General features: G+C 37.2%; 1 protein-coding gene across 1 annotated transcript; it reads left to right on the top strand.

Moving 5' to 3' along the window:
- Positions 1-2,336: 2,336 nt before the first annotated feature.
- Positions 2,337-4,144, top strand: sox8a (SRY-box transcription factor 8a). Its single transcript, XM_017425467.3, has 3 exons — positions 2,337-2,746; positions 3,033-3,268; positions 3,396-4,144. Exons 1-3 carry the CDS (start codon positions 2,337-2,339, stop codon positions 4,142-4,144), a joined length of 1,395 nt encoding a protein of 464 aa, XP_017280956.1.
- The last annotated feature ends 23,007 nt before the right edge of the window (positions 4,145-27,151 follow it).

Raw genomic sequence — 27,151 nt, 5'->3', positions numbered from 1 at the left:
ATCAGGTAAAGAAGACCAAGGACTGTTGAACAGCTAAAGTCCTACATCAGAAAAAAATGACACAATCTTTTCCTCCAAAACGTCAGCAGCTGGTCTCCTCAGTTCCGAGGCTTTTACAAGGAGATGCTTTGCAGTGGTAAACATGACTCTGTCCCAACATTTTTAAGACATGTTGATGTTTCAATAATTGATACAGCATGTTTACTATAGTCCACTGTGAATAAAATATTGGTTTATAGGATTTGTAAATTGTTGCTTTCTATTTCTTTCTTTTTTTACATTTCATACAAAATTCAAACTTTTTTAAATTGGGGATATACATTTCTGTGCCACATATGATTACAATTGCATGCTTTAACATAAAACACGCATGCACATGAAGTGGATACTTTTCATTGCGCAGACCAGGACAAGAATAAAGCCAGAGACATTCAAGCTCGACAATCAGCTCTTGTTCTGACATTCAGCACACTCGCACTCACACGCACACACACACACACACACTGAACTTGACCTTAGTGCTTTAACAACAGCTGCTAAAGGAGGAGAGCATAGCACTGACCAAGTTTTAAAAAAATGCCTTATTTACCTATTTTACTCATAAATTTAGACAGTCATTGTATTTTTAAAAACATCAGGTATGTCATTGTTCCATTCATAGATGGTGGTTCTATAATTTTCTCCATGAAAATAATGTTATTACAAGTCCAAACAATGAAAACGTCTTACCTTAGTGTGTGAGCCATCATCTTTCCTGCAGTAAACTCTACACATGCAAACAGCAGTTTCTTTTATTTCCACTTTACAAATCCTCTTCCCTCAGCCACCTGCAGTGTGCATGGAGCAAAGGCAGACTGCCGTCAAGCACAAACATACCTTGTCTTTTCACGGGGTGGCCGGTGATAAAAATCATCCCAGAATACTTGAACAAAGACAGCTTTAACAAAGCCAGTGATTCAATCTGCTTATCTTCTCTTTTTTTATATAAACGTGGGGTCATAAAAAGCATGCTCGGCTGGAGGTGAAAAATTGACTAGGAACTACTGTCATACAAAAGAAACAACGTACCATACAAGTTTTGTAAAAAGGTTTGTTACAGCTGTAACCAGGCTGTACAGGCCTGTAAAAGTTGAACTTGTGAACTTTTTCCAACCCCAAAACATCAATTCTGGGATTATGTTTTTGGCCCATAAACATTTGTTTGAATTCAAATTTGGATCTTTGCTGAAATTTCATCACAGTGGAAATATTAAAATGAACGCTTAATATCACATCCTGAGCCAGTTGAAGACAGTGGTAGGTGATTGTTATAAACAACATTTATATTCTGAAAAGAAGAAACACTGCCACCAAGTCTGTCTTGTAGGAGGGAAGGTCAACAGGTCTCTTCAGACTAGACATTAAGCAGAATAACTTGCAAATCTGCAACAAACTAGTTTTAAGAAAGTTTATTTTTATCCATAGAAAGTAATTTATACATTTTATTTCTTCACCGTCTTAAATTTGCTCTATGCATGCCACAACAGTTTATAATTGTTTTTCTTGTGCAGAAGCTTCTCAAATTTCATTATGCTCTTTTAATAAAGAAAGTTTTTCTCTTTTTAATTTTATTTTTTGCATAATAGCTGTAATTTAACACAATATCAAATGACAGACAAATATCCAAACAGATGCATTTTTTGGCTTATTAATGATAATAAAACAAATAGAGGACAGTAACAAATTGTAAACACATTTCACAACAATACTTTTCCTACTGTGACTCTTAATTTATTGTGTGTAATTTTTTTTTATTAATAACACAAAAAATAAGAAAATCATTAAATGTTTAAAGGAGTTTTATTAGGATAAACATATCTCCTGACAGCACTGTGGCAGAGAATGTCCCAGCTTGCGCAGCGTCACCAGAAGCCATAAGAGAAACATGCAAAAGAAAAATCATTATAATAATGAAGCCCACATAAAAGCCCTCGACCAATGGGGAGAAAGTGGTGATTTTCTTCAGCCAATCCCATGCGGAAGGTGGGGTGACAAATTTAAAAGTCCAACTCAAGTTGCAGGAACGTGGACCTCCACAGATCATATTGTGAAGCGCAACTTTGACGACCGCACCCCCGATGGCAGCTTAGAAAAAAAACAAATAAACAAGACAAACAAACAGGAAAAAACAACTGGAGTCCCAGTGACTGAGACGGTTGAAGGATATACTCCGCGGCGCACCGTGCGTAAAAAGGCGCATCGGCTCTCCTGCTGCGAGCTTCGAGTTTATTTTATTTTATTTTATTAATTCTGCAAAACCGTTTTCGGATTTTTAATCTGTCTGGGACTGAAGAGATATGTTAAAAATGACAGAGGAGCACGAAAAGTGTGAGCAGCCGTGCAGCCCGTCGGGTACAAACAGCTCCATGTCCCAGGACGAGTCCGACTCCGACGCTCCGTCCTCACCGACGGGCTCCGACGGACAGGGATCCCTGCTCGCCAGCTTGGGCAAGAAACTGGACTCCGAGGATGACGAGCGCTTCCCAGCCTGCATACGGGACGCAGTCTCTCAGGTCCTCAAAGGGTATGACTGGTCTCTTGTGCCCATGCCCGTTAGGGGGAATGGATCTTTGAAGAATAAACCTCACGTCAAGAGACCAATGAATGCGTTCATGGTATGGGCGCAGGCGGCCCGCAGAAAGCTGGCGGATCAGTATCCACACCTGCACAACGCCGAACTGAGCAAGACACTGGGCAAACTTTGGCGGTAAGACAATTATATTATTCTGAAGACAAATTTAGGCAGTAAAACAATATGACAATAGCCATCATAATCAAAGCCTTGCAAAAGTATACATGAACACAATATCTGTAGCTTTTGTGTTATAAAGCTGTTAATTTTTAATAAATGTTGTTTGATTTGGCAAAATAACCTGAAGCAACTTTACATAAAAAGTTTAACTTTTTATGGTGTATTTGTTCAAATGAAGAAATTTTAACTTCTTTTGTTTGGTGTATTTTTAAATTTAATTTATTTTTTATTTTTTACAAAGCTTGCTTTCAGAGAGCGAGAAGAGGCCATTTGTAGATGAAGCAGAGAGACTCCGGGTTCAGCACAAAAAAGATCATCCAGACTACAAGTACCAGCCAAGGCGACGGAAGAATGTGAAGCCAGGTCAGAGCGACTCGGACTCAGGGGCAGAACTGGCTCATCATATGTACAAAGCGGAGCCAGGGATGGGAGGATTGGCAGGGATGTCTGATGGACACCACCACCCTGAACATACAGGTATGTGAACCAGTTTAATTCAAAACTAAGGCACAAAACACTACTTTTAAAAGTATTAAATTGCTTAAAGCTCAGTTTCTGTTTGGTGTGACGAATCCTAACTTTATTATTACTGTTTTCTTTTTAGGACAGCCTCATGGACCACCTACACCACCCACTACCCCTAAAACAGACCTGCATCATGGAGTGAAGCAAGACCTGAAACATGAAGGCCGCCGTCTTGTTGACAGCACCAGGCAAAATATTGACTTCAGCAACGTAGACATCTCTGAGCTCAGCACTGATGTCATCAGCAATATGGAGACCTTTGACGTCCATGAGTTTGACCAGTACCTCCCGCTGAATGGTCACGCCTCGGGCTCCTCTGCTCTGTCTTCAGACCACAGCCACGGGACGGCTCCTGTGCCCAGCGGCTCGTATGCTTCCTCATACAACCACACAGGCGGCTCGTCCTGGAGCCGAAAGTGCGCTATGTCCTCCTCTTCCCCCTCTGCCAGCGAGGTCGGCCAACACCGTCTCCATATAAAAACAGAGCAGCTGAGCCCCAGCCACTACAGTGAGCACTCCCACGGGTCCCCCTCACACTCAGATTACAGCTCCTACAGCAGCCAGGCCTGTGTCACCTCAGCCACATCGGCTGCTTCGGCTGCAGCGTCATTCTCCAGCTCCCAGTGTGACTATACTGACCTGCAGAGCTCTAACTATTACAACCCTTACTCTAGCTACCCCTCCAGCCTCTACCAGTACCCCTACTTCCACCCATCCAGGCGGTCCTATGGCAGCCCAATCCTAAATAGTCTGTCCATGGCTCCAGCTCACAGCCCCACTGCCTCCAGCTGGGACCAGCCCGTCTACACCACTTTGTCTCGACCTTAAAGGGGACCAGAAACCGTCTGTTTGCACCAGAGACTCGTTCAGTTTGATGCACTACTAATGAAGGACATAAAGCGGAGGTGAAGAGTTGTTTCTAGGGGCTAGTAGGCTACCTGTTTTGAACATGAAACACACAAGGAAAAAAAGTGCCTGCTGATTTTATACAAAGTTATATTGTTGCAATGAATACAAGCTTTTGCAGACTTTTTACAAGTGAGCCAAACTCCTCCGTGAGGACATATTGCCTATAAAAGCCGACATCCTGTACATCCACTCTTTTTATGTGCACGTTTGAGGCAAAAAAGATAGAACTGTGCAGGATCTAAAAGGTTTGGCCAACTGTCAAAAAAAAGTGCAGAGGACCAGTCACATGAAGTTGCAGTAAAATTTGCATTATAAGCCGGAGTGACATCACAGCACACTATTTGCATCAGAGGTTCAGCCTTAGGTAAATGGCTTCTCTGAATTTAGTGTCATTTTGCATAAAAGTCTTATATGTATTTATGTTCATGCATTATTACGTTTTCTTTTTAAGTAGATAAACACGTTATGTGGGTTTGGTTATTTTTAGAGTACTGTTTTATTGACAAAATGAAGGTAAATGAAGTAAAGCACAGTGCAGTGCAGTTATTTAGACCAATTTTCAGAAACGTCTCCATTCCAAGTTTTCAGCAAAACAGACAGGACCAACAGACTCGCACAGGACAGAACAGGTGTCTGAAATCTATGCTTGGCAAATTGCGATTAGTCATGATCTGGGCTTAAAGGAAATGGGGTAAAATAACACCGCACACTGAGTGACGTGTCAGCTGGACCTCCTGTATATGTCGATGGAAAACAAGAATATGTACATGCGTCCTCGTGTGTTAGAGAGAAACCGACCATTCAGATGCGTGTGTGAGACGTTTTCCTTGGGAAAGGGTTACGTATCTCATAACATAATAGACACCAAATGACGCAGAATTTAGTTTTTTTCTTGTAAACTCTGATTAAACTGTCCCCACAACTCAAATCGGGATATTTTGAACTGAAAGTGAGTGTGTGCCATATTTATTTTATCAAAAGCCATCTCACCATTCCAGTCAAGCATAAAAAATTGTTTTGTGCCTTCTAATGATGATTGTCAGTATTTCCAAAAGAAATGGAATTATTAACTAACTTCAGGCGGTGCACAATACACCCACAGACACTGATTTAACTCGCTCCTCATTATGTCCTTAATTTGATATCATTCCTGAAAGCATCGTTCTGTAACATGTTGAATGAGATTCCTGCAGAGCCTCATGCTCTTGGTTTTTTTCCACCAACTTGCATTTTTATATATCATTAATGTGTATGATTGAAAAAAAAACAAGGCTGTGAAAACGATTGTTTTTTTAAAAAACTCATTTCATTCGCACATGCACAGCTAACTCACCCGCTGACCGTTTTTTAAAATAAAAGATGCTTTGTCTTGATGTTTGTTTTTGTCTTTCTTACTGACATCCATAGGTTATCCGGTTTTAAGTTGTACCATTTTTTTTCCTAAACAAATTTTGATTTCATTTGTAAAAATAAAGAAATAAATATGAATAATTCAGTTGTGGGATTGCTTTTGTGCTAGATAGAGGTTCATATTGACCCTTCTTTTTGTATAATTTGAGGTTTGTTGAGTGAAACCCAGAAAAAAACATTCAGAGGGATTTGATGCATTTCATAATCTTATCATAAAGCTACTTAGCTTTCATTTTCCTTTCAGAAACATACATTGTCAAAAAGAAAAATATGTAGTTGACACCTTCTGAACCTATTAAGTTTCCAGCATCTATAGTTGTCATTTTATATAAGGTTGTCAAAGTTGTCAAATTCAGATATAAATTTATGTTTATAATTTTTCTTACTTTTCTTTAAAACACTAACATAAAAGGAAAGAGGAGAGATCCTATTTCCTCTGGCCCCGGTGGATAGAATGCTCATGTTGGCTCTGGCATGCATGCCAATCCACCGTCCCAAACCAGTCCAGGGAGAAGCCAAGTGCCAGGGCCGCGCTGCTGAATTTTAATGATTCATTATGCGGTGGAGGGGCCCTATTGTGTCCCTTTATCCGGAGAGCTAGAAAGGAATTAATTGGACAGAAAATGGAAGGGCAAGGGGAACTGACAAGCCAATAAGAGTGTTCTGAATGGTTGATTAGATGCACATAAGGGGGAGAATCCCCCCCACACACACCATCGACGTCTCATATCACAACACTCCACAAACAAACAACGAAATACAACAACCACAATGACCACCAAACCAAATTGCAGAAATAATATCAGCGCACATAATCTGAAGATAATAAAAGAAGATAATACCACAGCAGATGGGGTGTGGGTGGCTCAAGAACGACTTGTTGTTTTTCTTCCCTCAAACTCTTTTTTTTTTTTTTTTTTGCACAAGTGTTTGCCAAATACTTTCAGGAGGAACTCTTGAGAAAGAACAGGAGTGAATAAAAGTGAGGCAAAAAGGCTCTTCAGGGTGCTTGGGTCCTGTTTCTTTGGAACTCATCCACCGTTTTTGATTGGAACACTTAAAAACCCGACTATAGATAAAAAAAAAAAACACAACAGAATTCCATGAGATGAACTAAACTAACCAAATGAACATGCATTACACAAATTACACAGAAATAGAAACTTTGTGTAAACTGTTGACCAATGCCAGATGCTATTTTAAGCCTGTGTTGCAGTAAACAGTCTGTGCATTTCCTGTAAATGCTCACATAAACACGCATCCTCGAAAAAAATAAAATATAATATTGCTGATGCCACATTCCAGCGGTCAAATGTATTCTTGATTGAGGGAGGAGTGTTATTGAGAGAGCAGTTGTGGTATTTTGCCCACAGAACACAAGAGGAAAGCAAAATGAATGCAGTTAAGCTGCTTTCACCACCTGTCCAAGTCCTCATTGGTAAAAGTAGGAGAACTAACCTGGTGATAGCCTCATCCCCCCTGTTGAGGCTGGCTGACTCAGGGCAATGCTCGTGGTGAATATTTGGATCTGGAATCTGTGAAAACCCCAAGAATGTGAGGCTGATTTGCAAGTGAAATTAAAGAGGACATAAAGCATAGTTATTGCCTGCTGCTGCTGCTGAATCTGCCCAGACTCTTTCAACTCCATGCATCAAGTTTCTTTCTGAATCCTCAGCTTTCTCTCTGCCAAGGACTCATTACTATTCTGTCTGAAAAAAAGACAATGTAAGATTACATTGCACAATAATCTCACAGTTTTTTTCTAATTTAAACTCCTTCATATTGTAAAAAAATAGTAGTATAACGTCATACAACTGAAATAAATCCATTCTTTTTCAGCTTATTTTACCATGAAATGTGTAACTGTTGCTTGTTTTGCATGTTTTAGACAAAGCTAAAATGACTCGCAGCAGCAGGGGCTTCTAATAGAAACAACTTCTTGACCTTCTTGTTTGCCACAGCAAACACATCCAGCAAAAGTTGCTTCTTTTTAAATTAGTGATTTTTAAACTCTCCTGCAGATGAAGGCATGACCGGGCCAAGTAAAAGAGGGTGGATGACAGAACCAACCACAACCCCTCATGGGCAAACCCATATGGAAGAGAAACAACATCAAATGGTCAATAAATTGAGGTTAGCTTCACCAAGGTCACCAACTTTTAACCAGCAACAGTTTCATCAACCAGCTCCTGCGAGGGCTTGAAACAAAAAGATAAGTTCAACAAGAACAGCAAACTTCCCTTAAGTATTTCTTATGTTACAAATCCAAACTGTTTTTTTTTTTGCTTTAAATACCTATAAAGTAGCCATCTGCCAGTTCTTTAAGGACTTATGTGTGTTTTCAAAAACTTGGAAGGATCAACAGTCAAAACTCATTGAAAAAAATGTTTTTATGAAATGTAAAAACTCAAGCTTTAACAAGATTTAAAAAAGAATAGCAAAGAGAGAAAAAAAATCATTCTGGAAAAACAAAAGTCCCAGAGGTGTTCCCAGTTATTTATGTTGTTTAATTAAAAGATAATGAGAATTTGGTTTAAAAGTATTTGCAAATATTTCCAAGTGTCTGCTTTCACCTACCAGATGGTAGGGATTACTGCACTACAGAAAGTCAGAAAATGTCATGTTGCTTTTTTACTTTTGTGATATAAGAAACTTTATTTTTATTTTTCCATTTGCTCACGAAAACATTTAAATTTCTGTAAAAATCTAACAAAAGTGGGACATTGTAATAAATTAATAAACACTACAACTGGCTTTATTTGCAATGTAAAATGGTACCAAATGATATTACTCACCACAGGTGGACTGTTCTTAATTTTTTTTAAGAAAGTGGAGAAAAAAACACTTTGACATCTGGTCATTTTCAGTTCTCTGAACAGTTGTCCACAGTCTTTCACTTTGTTTTTTCATTTGTTCTCTCCTTTTCACTTTTCTTGGCACATCTTGATTGTGAATGGGGTGGCAGCATAGCTGCTCATCTTATTTCCACAGCTTTAAGACTTGTTGATTAGTAACCGAGGCTGTGTTTTCATTGTCACAGCTTTTTTGCTTTTGTTGAACTGTGGCATCATTCCATAATCATGTACTTTGTGCATCTTTACTTGAAATTAGCTCATCTCAACCATTTATATTTTTTTAAATGCCATTAGGACCTTAAATATGGCTATTTTTCACATCTTTTAGCAATCTAAAGAAATACAAGCTGTTTGAAACACATAATGAGTAATTTGAAATTGTTATGTAAAGTATGGAATCTCTCCTCTGGCTGATGTAATTAGGGGCAATAAATTAGCATATTAATATGGCCTCATCCACACACAGTTGCATTGTCACCCTGTCCAACAGCGCTAACACACATAAACTCCACTGTAGCCAATGAGCCAGAGAAGAGAAAGAGACTGAGCCAGCAGCATGTAGAGTCCTGCAAGACCCTGGAATTTCAAGTGTGGGAGGCACATTTGCCACAAAATGTTCATGATCACTGATGAACAGAGACAGAGACAAAGGATGGATTGGGTTAAAAGAAGTCCACAAACACAGAGTGGATCAGACAGAAAGAAACCGAGAGCTGGAAAGTCTCAGGTAAAAAGAAAAGATTTTTTTTTTTTTTTCTTCAGAGCTGCCTATTGGCAGAAAGTGCAGCAGGGACAGCAGGCCCAGAGTTTTAAATGTTGCTCAGTGCTGGCAGACCCATGTGTGAGTGCACTCTGTGGGAGCACTGAATCTTGTTGCCCAGCACAACGTGGTGATTCAGACACAACAGCAGAGCCCATCAAAACCCATTTACCCTCCTATAGTTCACAAACACCCCAAGAGACAGCAGTTTTCACAAGGCTATGCAGTGAAATGCCATGAGGAAAGCATTTCAGATCCGGCTCTGGGATGCCACACTTTTTCTGGTTTAAGAGCAGAAAGTACACCGCAACATATTAGGTGACCATTGCAGTATTTATCTAATAAGCACATGATCAGCAACACATGTCCATCCCCTCACACTTGATAGTGTTTGTGGTATGATGAAGAGCAGGGCAGAGGGAGGAGGAGGAGGAGGAAGAGGAAAAAATAAAGAGATTGTTCTCCCATGTGGTTTTGGCCCGTTCTGAGGAACTTGGAGTTTGGCCAGTCTTTCCTGGGGTTAGTCTTTGATATGGATGGGATTCATTATGTAACTGAATTTATTGTCAAAGAATAAAACAATATGGGGCCTTGGAGGAAGGTGTGCTGCATGAGGCGGACCTAAAAAGCACATAAGTGAAGGAATATTTCCTTACAGCTTATCACAGTCGTGACTGTGTGAAGAAAGATTAATGCTTCGGCTTAAAAAGCACCCAGTGTGAGCATTTATTATCTGCTAACAGGTTTAACTTTAACAAGCAACTGAGTTGAAATTTGTTAGTAAAAATAACTCTTTCTGAGTTCATTCACTTTTTTTATTTATTATCCACCACTGAACACAAAACGGGGATTATGTTTTTGCCTGTGTCTGTGTGTGAGTGCTTGTGTGTCTCTCTGTTAGCAAAATATTTCATGAAACACCGGAGAAATAGCAACAAAACTCTCAGTAAGTAATCAGTGGATAAATGTCTACAACTGAGTCAATCCAATTCATGATGTCTGCCAAAGCTAATTAAATATGGAGAGACACAAAATGGCATTAATTCAATCAATTTTACAGAAACTGAGCTAAATTTGGGCATGGTTGTAGCTCCGAATCATTCATAATACATACTGTATTCAGAGTATGACATCGCGCAATATCACATGAGACTACACATGATGTTATTTTCAAGGTTTGAGCAAAATGACAACAACTTTGTCATTTCTCAGCATACTAGGATCTCAGTCTAGAACTCTGGCATGAAAGGCGGTGGGTGATATGGATTTCTTTGAGGAATGCTAGGCCTGATCTGAATTATAGAGATCATTATTAACTTCTAAGAGCTACAAATACTACAAATGGGTAAAAGACATTTTAATCTAAAACTAATTTTCCCACAGGGGACAATAAAGTACAGTAGTTTGTGTTGTTTCAGATTGTATTGTACTGTATCATAGTATCAGAGAAGCAATTTATTCCTCCTCTTGTGACACCGTTCGTAATGAACTGCAAAATGTGATTAGCTGCATGCAGAAAATAATTTAAACAGGATTGTGAGAAACTCAAACAGAGGTTACCAACTATGACCCTGCCTCGTTGCAGAACCCCGTTTCCTAAACTTTAGCCTCAACAAGGCTTTGAAGCTGTGACTGAGTACAGATTTTGACAGAAAGCCTTAGCCTTATCTTACTGAGTTCATTCTGACAGAGCTTCTGTGACGACAACAACCCTCAACATGGTTGCAGAGGTCGCTCCCTACCACAATGTTGTGTTGCCTCCACCCCGACACCAACTGTCGTGTTCTGCATCGTACAGGAAGAAGAGAACAGCCCTGATCCGTGTCTGATAATGTCATCTCTGTGCTGCAGACCTGTGTGATTTGACTGCAGCAGCAAAACGCCGTCAAATGCAAACACAGACAGTAAGCTATATTTGGCTAAACAGAGGCTGATTATTTGAATGAATGAAAATGAGACCAATGTGTCTGCTGTCTGAGGGCGAGATATTAGAGGGTAAAAGATAAAGTGAACTCAAATTTTAAAGCCAGGCTAGCTTGTTACATGTGTGACACTCCAAACTTGGTGCTTTGCAGTGTCATCAGCTGGAAAAAAGAAGGAATGCTTCTCTGTATTTAAACTGTCAAAGGTGAAATTTTGGTTTAGAGATGACAGTCTTGACCACAAACAGCTCGTAATAGAAGGCAGGGATAAAACTAGAGTCTGTGGTTTCCAGCCCTGCTGCGTCTACTCCTTTATTTCTAGAGGTAATGTTCGGCTTAGTCCTGCTTCACCACTTGTTCCCACACTGAGAGGCAACATGACAACAGCCATTGCTCGGTAACAATTATATTCACAATATTTTACAGAGAAGTAAAATTATAAAAATGTTCAAAACTTTATCTACATCAGGTACGAAACCCTACTTTAAAAGCTCCAAACTATCCCTTTAATATACAAGGACCTAGCATTCTTTAAAGAAATAACATTTTACCTTACATGCCAAAGTTTTAGACTAAGATCATTGTATGTTGAGAAATTATGAAGTTGTAGCTGCTTTAGTTAGTCTGTGAAAATAATGTTATGTTCAGTCTGATGCAACATCATGGCTGGCACACTCAGAGGATTTGTTGTGAATGACTCTCAGCTACTACGACATCAAATTTTAGCTCATCTGCTGAAATACTACTGGGGAATGTTGCTACTGTATTGTCTTGTAATCCTGACTTCTTTTTTTTTCTTTTTTTAATATATTTTGACATGTTTTAGTGCTGAGTTGTAGCCCTTTTTGCAGTTAGCCGTGGTGGCCATCTTAAGTTGGATTGACTCAAAAAGGTAATCAGTTGTATCATAGGATATTTTACAGACAGACATGGTGGACTTCAATAGTTATCGCTGACGTTTTAAGCATAGCTCTCACACACTGAGTAGTACTTGGAGTATGAATCACTCTCAGTCACAACCACACCAAATTTTCACCTAATATTTTTTAAAACTGATTTAATTGCAGCCATTTCTGTGTTTTCTAAGGTCAGCTGGCAATGGGTTGGCTCCAAAGTTAATCAGTTGTAGAGGTACATCCAGTTATTACTTTCAGCAAGTTTCACAGACATGAGAAAAAACATTATCTGTCCGCCTTCGCCTTCAGCGACAGGCGATAACAATGACATCAACAGCCAGAAATCCTGGCCTGGTTCAGATTCCTAATCAATAACAAACCCCCAAATCAAAAAACTGCCTATCTGAGGAGTCACCATGCAAGTTTCTAGTTGTGTTTATATAAAAACACTCGCGAACAAGATTCAACTGCGGAATTCAGATCACACATCTGGTGGTTTCTCACTGGATGCTGGAAGTCCCTCATGACCGGAGATTAACGTCTCCTTCACAAGCATCTCCTCAGTACTTCGGCCAAGCGTCAAAAGAGCCATTCCTTTAATATTTTGCATGTCACTTCCAGTCACATGTCACAACTAACAAAAGCTGCATCACTCTTTATTTAAAAAAACAAAAAAAAAAAGTCTTGTGATGATGAAGTTATAGCTCTGTCAAATTTTAAAGGGCTGAGATAAACACATAGGGAAGAGTGTCAGTGAGAAGACAGACCGGCTGTAATAAAATAGATTTGATCAGGTTTTTGTTTTGACAGCAGGAAAACACATTCATGCCTCCAACGAGCTTGAACCTCTATAGGCAGGGGGAATTTCTTCTATACTTATTCCAGTAGGTTTTATGGTTTTGGACTTTAGAGAATATGGTAAAAGAACAAAAACTTTTGACAGAGCTTTTTCTTTAAGGGTAACAACATTAGGAAACAACAAAACTGTTCAACAAATTTGGTGATCTCTCAAATCATATCTTAAAGCATATTTACTGTATTTTGAGCACAACACATAGTCATCCTCACCACGTACAAGCACTAACATATCATGCCAGGTGTATCACATGGGACTGAACACAGTGTTTAAAAATAGCCATAAAGCCATCATTTTTCATCACAAGATCATCTCAGTCTAAAACTGTGGCGTGTAAGGCGATGGGTGATATGCATTCCTTTAAGGAATGCCAGGCCGTTCATTTTTTTTTGTTTTTGTTTCTCTCTTCTTCACCCATAAATCAGATGTAAAGGTTACATAAAACCCACACTCACAGCTAGCCTGGTAGGTAGCCTTACACTGTCTGCCTGTGTTGATTTGGGGTAGAATGCCATGTGATTTCAGAGGACTGTTTTTTTTTTTCCTTTTAATAAAACAGATCTTTTGCTGGTTTGCACAATGATATCCCTGAGAAGAGGAATTTTTATTGTTGCACGAGGAGGTTACTGGAGGTAAAAGATTCACACATACGTACAGTATAATAGACACAAATCACTAGAATAGTCAGTTTATTTTTGAAAACATAAATTACAGTGAAAAAAGATAAGTTAATTTTTTTTGGAACTGCTCATTAAGTAATTTTGTCTGCATTTATCCACACTGAAAAAAGTTTTAAAGAATTCAGGCAACTTTGTGATTTTACGACATTGATTTTAGGACAGTTTTTGTTTGTTTTTAATAAAGTTGTAGTGTAAAAATAATAAACATTTAAGAACATTGATTTTATCAGTTAACTTTTCAATGAATGCATCTGAAATCTGAACTTTGTTATTGATGTAAAAACACACTAATTGTTTTGCAATGACTAATATAGAATAACTTGCATTTTTTTTAATTTTATTTTTTTAAGTTTGATTCCACTGAAGTTGATTAGGTAACAACAAATATGCTGGTACCTATATTTACACAGGAATCTCTTTTATTTAGTTTTTTTTTCTTTTCCCAACTTTGCTTTTCCTCTTGTTTTGCTACTATATTGTTAATGTATACATAGAACCTCAGTGTGTTCGTGCATGTCTGTGAGTCTGCACATTGGTGAACATAGTTGGTCCCCCAGGATGGGACTAATCCCAGAGTGGTAGAGGTGGAGTGAAGGCCTGCACATGTGCAGATCTTTCATCTGCGGTTTGTGATGTTTAGTCTTGTTTCATCAGCGCTTCTTGAATCTGATCCAGAAAAGCTTTCAATTGCCCAGAATTCCGAATTCTCTTCGCATCGAGAGGCTCGATGACCTCCCTTGCCCCAGTTGAAAGTGAGAATAAAAAAATCCAAATTTCATCGAGATGTAATCTTGATGGACAGCACGGTGTTTATGCTGTCACCTCAGAGTGAGAAGGTTATAAGTTGGCTCGAAGGTTGGCTGCCTTCTGTGCCTGTGTGGATTGGTTGGCTTTCCCTCACAGCCAAAAAACACATTTTCAGGTTACATGGTAAATCAGCATTTTATTTACAGGAGTGTGTTTGTGCTCACTCTGTGATGGACTGACAATCCAACCTGTATGTACCCCAATTTTTACTCAGTTATACCTACAAGGATTCAGTTCCTCTATAAACCTAGAGAGAACACATTTCTGTCCGGGACTTTCTAAATATCACTTTTTATCCCTCAAATTTTTCATCATGACGACTATGATTTAAGTGTTACTGATGTTTTATACTGGCTCCAGTCCCTCGACTCTCTTGTCCTCCAGTTCTTCTCTGAAATTACGGCAAGGCACCTGATTTGGCTGCAAAGCAAAGCACTTTCTGGCTGGAAAGTTAAGGGGTTTTCCCAGAAATTTGCACGCTGCAGTTCATCTCTGCGAAAGTTTAAACCACAGTCATATAATTTCATCAACTTGCATCAAAGAGGATGAGGAAGATGGGTGCATGTCACATGCTTTTTAAATCAAATGCATGACATTAAAACATTTAACGATTACAGATCTAATTTCCTTTGCTCTTTCTGTATAAGTAAAATAGAGTATACATGCAAAAAAAAAAAAAAAAAAGCTTTTTTGAGTTATTAAAGTATTCAGTGGCCCAGCACAGGACAACTGTTCAGAACAGTAATAACTTTTGCTTTCTTGGCTCCTGCAGCTGTCCAGTCAGTGAGGTCTCTTAGTTCATAACAACAGCTGAGGCTCAAGCCTCTTTACATGCAGCAACCTCTGTGCCACGAGTGCCAACACAAACTCAGACACATTCTCCTTTATAGCTCCCGCTTTCCTCCTAAGCGAATTCTAATTTTCTCATAAACACTTACTTTAATCTAAAACTCACCCAGCTTAAACTGATGTGTGTTTTTGCCTCATCCCCAGTCCCATCTCACTTCAAATCAGACCCTCCTGTCACAGTTAAGCATCCAACATTTAATCTATCTCGGACTCTCCTGACTGATTTCTCCTCTACTGATTTCTCTCTCTGTGCAGTTGGGGAAAAAAAAAATCAACTTTACAGCTCAGTCGTTTTTATATTCCCCTCAAAAATGTGAGACCTATAGTTAAAGCCTCTCTGTGAAGTCTTCCTCCAAGTTCCACCTGTTCTCCCAGTTTCCATAGAAACCAGTCAGAGCTGAGACCTGCTGCTGTCATAAAAACATAAAGCAAAGCTGTAAATATTGTTTCTGCTTTTGAATTGTTTGGTTTTCCTCTTACAGACACGTGCACCTACATGATAAATCTATTTCCATAAAGATGTGATGCAAAAGCTCCAGAACAAAACAGCAGTCTTTCTTAGTGTTCCCCACAAGATGGCCCTGTAGCTCTTCAAATGATCACATTCAGCCTAAGCTTTTTGGCGCCATCAAGTGTTGAAAATAGCACATTACATTTTATTAACTTGTGCGCACGCTTCTATTTCTCGCTTTTTAATAATTATGTATAATTGTGCAAGCAGTTTGTTCAAAAACTAAATTTACGAAATAAACAAAAAAATAAAATATGAGTTGTTTTTGCATTCTATAATGAAGTTTGAATGGATAAATTATTTATTGAGCTAACCAATGCGTGCTGTTAAGGATGGGAGGTGATAATGTTTTTGTTTATCTCTAAGTCTGTGTGTTTAATTGTCTTTTGCAATAACTGGACAGATTCTCATGAAATCCTCAAAAGATAAACTGTGGCTGAATGTCTCCAACTGATGAACATTTAGAGTCAGCCCTGTTTAAGATTGCCACATCAGGTAACCTTAGCAAACATAGAAATGGCTGTCACTTGTTTATTTTTACAAACATTGAGCTAAAAGTTTTTGTGTTAGTAGGTGAGAATCATTCACAATGCAGTTTGAGGAACGATAATCCCATTAGATTTGTTTTTTAAAAATTTGCCATTTATTATTGTAGAGAATTGTGACTGTCAGCAAAATATCTCATGAAACATTGTTTGGATTTAAACAAAACTCTCAGACAGGAATCATTGGATGTGCATCTACATCTGATTAACATTTGGAGTCATTTTAATTTAAGATGGCTGCCACAAGTAATTGACATTAGCCAACACTAAAATGCTATAACTCATTGAAATTTACAGATATTGAACTAAAAGATACTACAAAAGATACATACTCTGTGCACCATTACATCTTATGCAACCTCAGAATATTGTATAATATTATTTACAAATTTTGACCAAACCTGCTATAATTCTGTCACTTCTCAGCACAAGATAACTTTAATTTAAAACTCTAGCACAAAAGGAATATGCATTCTCTTAAGTAATACTAAGCCTTTTATCCTAATTACCTTTTATAAACAATTGTATTTATATTAATTTCCTGGTTCTGTTAATGATATCAGCCTTGATAAAGGATATCTCATTAACTTTTATTAAACTGCTCTCACAATGAGCCACTGTGGAACCTGACAACCTGTCTTGTTTGCATGCTGCTACTTAGCTTAGCAACATCTTGAGTGTTTGGTTCCAAAACATCATAAAAGTAAATGAATTTAAAAGCATAGCTACAGAGATGACTGACTTCTAACTGCAGAGGTAAAAATAACCGAAAGCCATTAACAAGGTTTATTGGTACAATAAAACCAAATGCAAATATAACTTTTGATACTACATAAACTATGTTACTTTGGTTCCCTCCCAAAGACCTAAAACATGCATGTTAGGTTAAATTGGTAATACTAAATTGTCCCTCGGTGTGAGTGAGAGTGTGAATGGTTGTTTGTTTCATTTTTTTCTATGTGGCACTGTGATGGACTTGCAACCTGTCCAGGGTTGAGGAGGGTGTGCCCCGCCTCTTGAACAGTAAGTGCTGGCTGACATTTGTACAAATTTTAACTCTCCTGGAGCAGGAGCTAAGATGGAGGAAAAGTTTCAGTGCAGTTTGTTTTAAAACATAAACTGCATATAAAAAGATTTTTTTCAGGCTAACCTTTAGCCTGGTAAAACTCCAACCTAAAAAATCTTTTGTAAATTTGCTTCCCTAACATGCTCCCAGACAGTAATAATAGTAATAATAATAAAGTTAAGAAGCTCTGATTTAAACATATCTTGGTACCCATGCAGACCAGCTATGAGTTTGTAAATAATTCTATTTGCAAGAAGTTGGCATGTCTAGAGCTGATGCCAGAGGATATAAATGGTGGCATCATGAATAGAGCAATAGTGTTATCAGGAGGTTGCTGGAGCATCTGACAGCCAATCAACACAGTGAGTACTTTATGTAGTTTGATAGGAGTCACATTATGGGTTTACACAAGGCTGCATGGTTGCATATTGTGCAATTGCCCAGAACGTGGAGTATTACAGTTGTAACAGTGGCCCTATACTGGGACTAATGGAGGGCACCCACACACATTGAAGTTATCAGTACCAGTTATCTAAGACAAGTCACCCAAGAGAGGATCAATGTGTTGTGTGCCAAGTGTTACAGAACCCCATGAAATCTACACCTCCCCAGACGCAGGTACTGAAGTCCTTATAGAACTTCGTGTTAACTTTCAACAAAAAGCATCAGCTGGATTATGAGTGCACCATCCAGTAACACCAGAGCAGAGACAGCTGCGTTTGAGTCACACATCCTGTTTATCATAATTTTTTTATTTATTTATTTTTTATGTCAAAAATGTCTCGAGGCTCCACCACTCTCCATCTCTGTGCCATGAAGTCTTGTTTGGGTAAAGATGTTTATCTAAAAACTCCTCAAAATGATGTGCAGCAAAATAGATCTAGATAGTGCATATAATGCATATTATTTTGGTTACTTAATGAAGACCTAATGGTTTAAAAAGCACCATCTGTTTAACCCTCCTGAAGCCCTCAAAAGAGAGAGAGATAAAGAGGGGTATAGAAGGCCTTGTAATTTCGGGTCAGTTTGACATGAAGGCCCGAGGGGGTTAAAGTGTTGAAGTGTCACGTAAACACACAGACCTTTGAGTTACCAAAAATTAGAAAAAAGACATATTGAAGGGGATTAGAAATAAGGGTAACACAAAAACATTATAAAAATAACAAAAATAGCAAAATATTCGGGGGTTTTTTGTCTATAAAAAAAGACAATATTTTATTTACAGCAAAGCAGCAAAGTATGAAATCCAGCAGCAGCAAATCCAAATCCAGCAGCAAATCCAAGAGAACATTAACTCTAACTGAGCTGTGGTGTTTGTGAACATCATCACAAATGAAAAGCAAAAGAAGTAAAAAGAAATCTGGTGTGAAAAGTACCTCAGCTCTGAACTCAATCACAGACTCTGTGTGTTGCCAGATTGTACAGGATGTGTTCTGACTTTCATTGTCTGAAAAATGACAAGCTCAGAGGGGGAGCAGAGAAGAAGAGGATGTAAGAGGGTGGAGAGGAAGACAGACACATGGGGAACACACACAGTTTCATCAGCTCTGTTTGACCACTGTATACCGAAAGCAGTGCATAGCAGTAACTTACATCTGAGGTCTCGTCGTCATGGAAACACAATGTAAAATGTATTTACCAACAAGCTGAATCAACCTCTGCAAAAGAAGAAAAAAAAAATTATTGAAGAATGCAAATAATTAGACACTAATTATGTTTTTCTATCAGCTGCTCCCTCGTGCAGGGGTCATCATAGCGAGCAAACTCGCACAAAAATTCTGGCAGTTGTTTGACAATCAGGGCTTGAACCTGCATTATCAGGATTACAAGACTGCAACACCGACCAGACCACTGAGCTACAGCAGCCCCATCAGACACAAATTATGTAATGGTTTAAAGAAACATCAGTATGTGGTGGCAAGTGCAGCCTATTGCTCTGTTGTCAGATGGGGAAACAGCATTAGGGTCAGAGGCATCAGCATAAATCAGTAAATTCACTGAGAAAGCTGCAACCATCATTAGTGACAACGTGGAGATGTTTGACTAAATGGAGACGGGGTCACTAAAAAATGTCATCTCTTAAGAACACTGGATAGATTCCAATGAAAATCAACAGATGGACATCTACAACCGATTACCTTTTGGAGTCAACCACAGTCAAGTTGTCACCACAGCTGAGCAACCATATCAAGCACAAAATGGCTTTAACTTAGTCAATATTACAGATATTAAGCTAAAATTTAGGGTGACAGTAGCTGAGGATCACAACCAACATACTCATAACATGAGCGCTACACATTGTGCAATACTTTGACATTAACTGTTGGAGACAATCCTATTTGTCCATTAGCAAAATGCCTCATGAACTAAAAAAAACATCAATGCTGTCATTTCTCATTATAAGATGATTTTACTTTAAACAGAGCTTTAAAAGGCAGCGGGTTATTTAGCTTCCTTCAAAGAAAGCTAGGCATTTATTTCTTTATATTTTATTTCCAAAGAGCCAGACTTTCTTGTAACTTTAAAAGTGGTTGTGAGCAACATTTATTCAAGCATTTTATTTATTTATTTGGCAGCTTTTTCAATTTTTTGCTGCCAAATTCTTGACTATTTACAAACAACTGTTTTCCGTTTTTGAAGCCACTTAAATTTGACTGGTGAATAATTCAGACTGAAAAAGTTCTAAAACTTAAAAAAACACAAAAACAACAACAATTATGTTTTAATAAATTCAATATTTTGACAACATAAAACTAATGGTTTTAAAAGAAGTAACTAAGAAGAAATTGATGGAACTTGAGTTAATCATAAGGGAGGTTTTATAACCTCAAACCTTTTGAGATCCATAGCATGCACCTGAAATATGATGCAGTTAATGGAGAATTCACACTATTTATTTGGTGTGAGTGAGTCACCAATAATGGTTTATACAGCACACTTTCAATTTGCCACAAAGCTGGAAGACATGTGATTAATAGCAGGAAACAACTGTTACATAACAGAATGCTTACGTTGGAGTTCACGGTGCAACAGACTGCAGCCAGTCCATGTGAAGGAAAACAACACTTCTCCCAGGGTCCTCTGATGAACGGGTGTCTCTCGATAATTCATTAACAGTGCACACCTGGGTTGTACACTGTTGCTGCCTTTGGAACGTCATTTAAAATTCTCACATTTGAAGTTTCTGAAGGAGAAGGACACTACACATTAATGTCAAGAGAAACCAAGAGGCCCATAAGTTGCTAATTGACATGTGACTGTTACGTCCTGTGGTGAAGGCACATGCTCAAACACACGGTATCAATAGACACTCACATCTTGAATGTTACGCATTCATATGTGACTCAGACAGAGCAAAACATTGGGCTCTTTTTATTACTATTCAGAAAAAAACAACAAATAATGTTTTCAATGTTTGTTTACCTCAGGTCTTTTTGTTTGTGGTTGGAAACAATGATGCCAAAGATACTATCCACCCACCCTTTTTATATAAGGTTTTAACTTTAGCTAAAAAATCAATAGGCAATTTATGGTGCAAATTTATAAAATGAAAAAAAAAAACAAGTAAATTATTAAATAAACAAATAAATGATTAAATAAATAAATAAGGAAATCATGTCAAAATTGTACAAAATGTTTTCCTTTCATTTTAGTTTTAAGATGCTTAAGTTTTGTTTCAAATTGTTGACTTTTGAGATTCAGTCTGGACAAATTATTTTTATAAGAAAAAGTATGTTGCAGTATTTATCATAATATATATATATGACAATACATTATGTACAATACTTTACATGTCATTCAGTTTAATAACATTTGTACAAAATCATTTTCACAATAAATAAATGGATACTTTTTTATTTTTACAATATTATACCCTAACTCAACACCTCATAGACTTTCTTTAATGGTCCTATAAAAGTTTTACTTGTCAAACTTAGATTTATGAGTAGTAAGTGCATTACCTGCAGTAGACAGCAGCCAGAGAGATCTCAGTTGCTACAGCAGTTTTTAAGGTTCAAGTTGTTTTAGATAGTGAAAATGTGTTTTTGAATAACTCCTACATGAAAGCATCTTTCTGATTCTCTAACCTGATATTGCTCTGACTGCTGTTTACTGCAGAGCATGGCTACTCATCTACAACTTCAAAAAAATCAAGCATCCCTTAAATGTCACATTTATGTTTTTAAGACCACTAGAAAGCATTTTAATGCAGTGCTGCTGATAGTTTTTTGTCTTATTGCAAACCTAAAAAGGCAGACATAAAAAAGTGAAAATGCTTCTTTTATTTTTTTCAACTATGAACTCAAACTGAAGAGGTCAATGTTTTATTTGTCTCTAAACACATGTACTTTTTGTACAACCCATATAAAATCTCCTGCTTCCTTTTCTGTTCCTTCACTGAACATTCTCAGTTAAAGGACACTTGTTAGATAGAAATGAGTCAGCTTACATTGATTTCCACTTTAGCAGGTTTAGATAGATTGAACTTGAAGTAAAATGAGTCACAGTGACAGATGTCTAACACCCGACAACAAAAAAAGCACTGATTGGAATATTTTCACTGAATAACCTCTAAATACACACATGCATTGTGGTAAAGGCTAAAATAATATGACAATATAAAACATGTCCGTAAATACCATGTCTGAAGACATGCATAAAAACAAGGAGTCACGGTAAATAAAATTGAAATAAACTCAAATTTACAGGAACCAACAAGGCAAGTGAATGGGAGAATGCATTATAACATCTAATCTAATTTAATGTCAAAAAAAAAAAAAAAACAAGACAAGCGACAAAAAAGAAACACTAAAAAATGATTAGGAACAGCACAGACTTAAAACCAGTGACTGAGGGACATGAAACAAAATATACTCAGGAATAATAAGGAAGCTTCCAAGAAAAAACATGCAATTAACCAAGAAGACAAAAGACAAAAAATACATATAAGGATCAAAAAATCAAGATGAAAACAATGGAATAGGAGGAATGTACATATTAACTGCAAGAAAAAGTATAAAAATTATAATATTATTATTTTATACACGTTTAAACAATATGTGGCTGATATTAGACAACAAACAATAGACAGATTAAAAGCAACCTTTATACACTCACTGAACATGTCATTTGGAATGAATGCATAAACTGAGTGAAAATGTTTTGGGGTTTAAAATAATAATATTAATTATTATTACGCTACTTACATAACATATTTTTTTATAGATGCATCCTAAAAGATAGTCCTACAAAAAGACAGACAGATGGAAGAGTGCTTTTAAAAAAAACACTTCTTGAAAGGATATATGGAGTGTTTTATGTGAAATAATCAATTATCTTTTAATATCTCTGCAAAACAGCCATGATGAGGTATTTGGATGAATGGATTCCGCCAGTCATTAAAAGTGCCAATGAAGGGCATTAGAAGAAAAGTGCAACAAGTGCACTGAGTTTGGAAGAAAATATATTGAAAGTTTCAAGTGTCTATTTGTTAACACTGAGTGAAAAAAAAAGTAGAAATGCAAATCTAACTTTTGCCTGTTGCTCTGACTGGACAACACTGGATTTTGACATACTTTGTGAAAGCCTTACAGTAAAACAATTTTACAAACGTCAACTCTCCTACAGCAGGAGCTAAGATGGAGGTAAAGTTTCAGTGTAGTTTGTTTTAAAACTTAAACTGCATATAAAATCAATTTTACCAGGCTAAATTTTAGGGCCATAGGGTATGATAGGGTATGATTTCAAATCACCTTTGGCAATGATTCAGGAAACTCTAATGGCACAGCAATGCATCAGTGACAGCCAACATCTGCATGAGATGTCCAACATATGTATGTCTTGATATGTATGTAAAGGCTGACAAATGGATAAAACATTTGTGTATATGGTTGATAGAAGTCATGGCATCATCTATATTTTTGAAAATACATATTTGGAGCAAATTTATGATTGTTACAATGTGAGCTACACACTTCAGAAAAATCTATGCTGGAAGGATTAAGTATACATTTAATACAAAACGCTAACATCAACCAGATTTTTCTGCTAACTCATCATTCTATAAGAAATCTAAATCTTTGACCTAGGTGTCTTTGCTCGGCACGTGTTGACTTTTAAAAGCACGAGTAATAACACCTTCTGTACATGTGTAAATTTAATTAGGACTTTCATTTAGAGCGAAAACTTCATCATGGCTCTTTTTTTTTTATTTGCTGCCATCATTTAACACCGCTGTGACTGGCAATGAAACAACAGCCTGAAAAACAACTCCTCTTTTCAGATCTCACTGATAAGCAGGTGTTGGTTTAAAGCTTTTCATCTTCTCAGAACCTCATGAAAGGTCTCATTCATTATGCCTTCTATTACTTTAGTTTAATAGCAGGATTTGTGCACTGACTTTTGGCCTCAGATAGTTGTTAATGAATTGCGGAAATGAAAAGTGTTCTTCAAAAACGAGTTCACCATTGAGTCAAAAAAAGCTCCCCATCAATAACGTGATGACTCTTACTGGACAGACTCACAGTCACTAATTAGATGATAAACTGTAAGTGTGATAAAAACTTTCAGATATAATATTTCATGTACACATGCTGTTCCGCAGCCTTTTGATGATCCTCAGCTCTGCACGTGTCCTTTCTGTGTCCTCATATGCCACAGTTGTCCCTGTTGTTTAGCGACTGGCTGAGATGACTTGACCCACCTAAATCCACCTCCTTGTATCACGGAGTTTGTGTGTGTCTCTTTATGCGTGCCTGTGTTCTGCATATACATTACTAACAGAACATCTGAACAACAATTTTGAGTTTTATTAGGATGCCACTGATGTCTGCAGAAACAAACAAACAAACAAAAAAGTTGTACAGTTATTAAAATTAATTCAGTCCTAAATAAGACTCAACGTAAGGTCAATGTAAAACAACTTTAACAGAAAAAAAGGTTTGTTCACTTTGTTGCTTTTGTTTAACCAATACTGGGCATTTAAATTTGTAAATAGTACAATCTTCATGATCATTATTATTTTTTATAAATGTTAAGTTTAATTTAATTGAAATTTATAGCGGGTAAGAAACATTTTCCAAAAAAGAGAACAGCTCACTGGGTGTCTGAAGTCATTTCTAATAAATATACTCTTCTACTTTTCATTTGAAAACGACAGTAGTCTCATTTTTCACATTTCACATTTCATGGCACAATATGTAAGTGAACAATTTTTCACTGTTATTACATGTCTTTCAGAATTAATCAAATTATTTCTTTGGGCTAAACCTTAAAAGATTCATTCAATTTCAGTGATTCAACCCCATCCAAAACAGTTTTTGTTCAGTGGTCGATGATTTTACATGAGCACTTGCAAGTTTCCATCTCAAATCATTTTACACATTTCTGGTTTGAATGATGCAGAAAGGACTTCACCCAGAACTGATGAGAAATGTGATTTGAAGTTGTCAAAAGATTGGATGGCTGAGGGCCGGATGGAAGGTTAAAGCTCAGAGGAAGATACATTATCTTTTGAGAGCCCTGAATGGGAGAAGATTGAAAGTCTCTTCTGTCCATTTCCTGCATTGGATGGACGCACATGTCCGTGCACTCGATGATATGTTTGTCAGAAGTGCTCTGAAGTATAGCTCTCCTTTCTTGATCAAATGAATGTTACCCACACAGTTCATGAGAATGCTTTACTTGACAGCGATGACTATGACAACCAATGGCTTTGGAGGAGGTTTGTGCTTTCTGAGTGCTTCTAGTTTAATATGTGACCAATTTAAAGTAAATGTATGTGCACACATTTAGCATTTAACTCAAGGTTGAAAAACCTGAGCTAATGGCTCAAAAAGGGGGCTTTGTTTAGAAAGTACAAGATGCTTTCACACTAAACCGCAATGGTAACAAGTTGAAGATTCTGTTCTAAACTAATTATTTTCTTATATTAACATTAAAAACATAAACTTTTTTTCTTCAAGAATACCCATTTCAGCAACATAATAAGTCAATTTTGGGCAATGAGCATGCAATGAACAAGCAGTGGTTGAGAACAAGTGAAGTAATATGTTCCTGGAGAGCAGGCAGTCCTCCGTCAGAGAGATTTGTCTCCTACAGAGACAGTTATATAATGTGCAGTCAGTGAGGAAATTGTTGTTTTGACCCTTTCCGCCCTCAGCTACTACACTGAGGTAGCGATTGACCTTAGGATGGCATTTTATATTGAGAAATGTAGAGAAACTAATAACCATTTAAGAGGTCCTTTTGTTTGGGTCTGCTGTTAACATTTATTTTATTTTATTACATTTTTCGGAAAAGTACATTTTCTTATACCTAGGAAGTAAATTGGCCTGAGTGTGTTGCAATAAACAAAAACTTTGTACTCTAAAAAACATTACTCTTTAGAAAAAACACTTTACTTTCAACACACATTTAGAAAAGCCACACTTTTATTCAATAATTTATTTTGTTTTTAAAAGTTTAACATTTTTATTGTCGGGTTCAGTCAACTTCATGACCTTTTTTGTATGTTTTTATACTCCTAATTGTGACTTGCCACCAATAATGTTTTTTCCACATATCTGTGTGTAAATGTGTTTGTGTGTCTGTCTATCTGTTACTAAAATATCTCATAACCCACTGAACAAATTTAATGAGAAACCTGCTCAAAGTAACTTTTCAATGTACAACTGATTACATTTTGGAGTCAGCGGGGTTCAAGATGGGTGCCACAGAACAATTGACTTTAAAAAAAAAACACAAAAATAGCTATAGCAGGTATTGACCTAAGATTTGGTGTGGTAGTAGTAATCAGTCATTGGGGAAAAAAAACAGAAGCGTAAAAGAATTTACAAGAAAGACTGACAGTGAGCTGTGGAAAACAAAGAGTATACAGTATATATAATAGAAGGGCTGATAAGTAAGGGACAACAGGTGTGGTGATTGCTAACAGAATACAGGTGGTATGTTTTATTGTTTGATGTGGTAGTACCTGAGAGTCATTCACAACACACACTCTGAGTGTGTCATCTCACAACGTTGGATGAGATCTGACACAACAACAGCTTTAGTGCCTTTTATTTTTTTATTCTTCATTATAAATCTGCATGCTGTTTTTCTTATCTACAGTGTGTGTAATTAATCTAGGATTAACAGAAATAAGATGACTTATCCTTTTTTCTGCAAAGTCAGTGACTCAAAAATTCTGAAAATGATCCAAAAATTAAACCCATGGAAACACAATTTTTAATCAGATGTCTCCTGATAATTTTGATGCTAATGAATGAAGCATTAGCTGTGATTATTAGGTCTTACTCCTTAACGAGGACAAGCATTAACCTGTAGCACACAGGAGGAATTAAAAAGTAAGTCCTACATTATGTAGACAACAAATGAGCTTCCTCACCTGTGGTTATTAACTTTGACTCAAAGGTTAAAATGAATCAGATTCTAAATAATGAAATCATTCTTTTTAAAATTAACCTTTGACATAATGTTTTAACAGAAAATGTCACACAGGAAAGCACTGTCAGAGAGATTGGGAAACAGCAGACATAAATCATCATCAATGCCTCAGAGCATGCAGTGTACTGTACTAAATGTGCTATGAAGATTTGAGTCTGGTGTCCTTGCTGGCTAAATAGCAGGATTGTCCACATGGGTAGCAGCTGCTGTTCTAAAATAAATCAGTTCCAGGTAACATTTGGAAAACAATCTATCCCTCTGAATCACACTCCTGAATGCACAAAAAGTGCACAAGATGTGTGTCTGCTGGGCTAATTTGTGC

Source organism: Kryptolebias marmoratus, linkage group LG12 (genome assembly GCF_001649575.2).
Source record: "Kryptolebias marmoratus isolate JLee-2015 linkage group LG12, ASM164957v2, whole genome shotgun sequence".
Lineage (NCBI taxonomy): Eukaryota > Metazoa > Chordata > Actinopteri > Cyprinodontiformes > Rivulidae > Kryptolebias > Kryptolebias marmoratus.
Note: the sequence above shows the minus strand (reverse complement) of the source record. Positions and strands in the feature narration are given on the sequence as shown.

Coding starts and splice junctions, on each gene's coding strand:
- sox8a (XM_017425467.3), top strand. CDS start 2,337: ATGTTAAAAATGACAGAGGAGCACGAAAAGTGTGAGCAGCCGTGCAGC. Junction 2,747..3,032: donor ACACTGGGCAAACTTTGGCG/GTAAGACAATTA, acceptor TTTTTTACAAAG/CTTGCTTTCAGAGAGCGAGA. Junction 3,269..3,395: donor CCACCACCCTGAACATACAG/GTATGTGAACCA, acceptor TTTTCTTTTTAG/GACAGCCTCATGGACCACCT.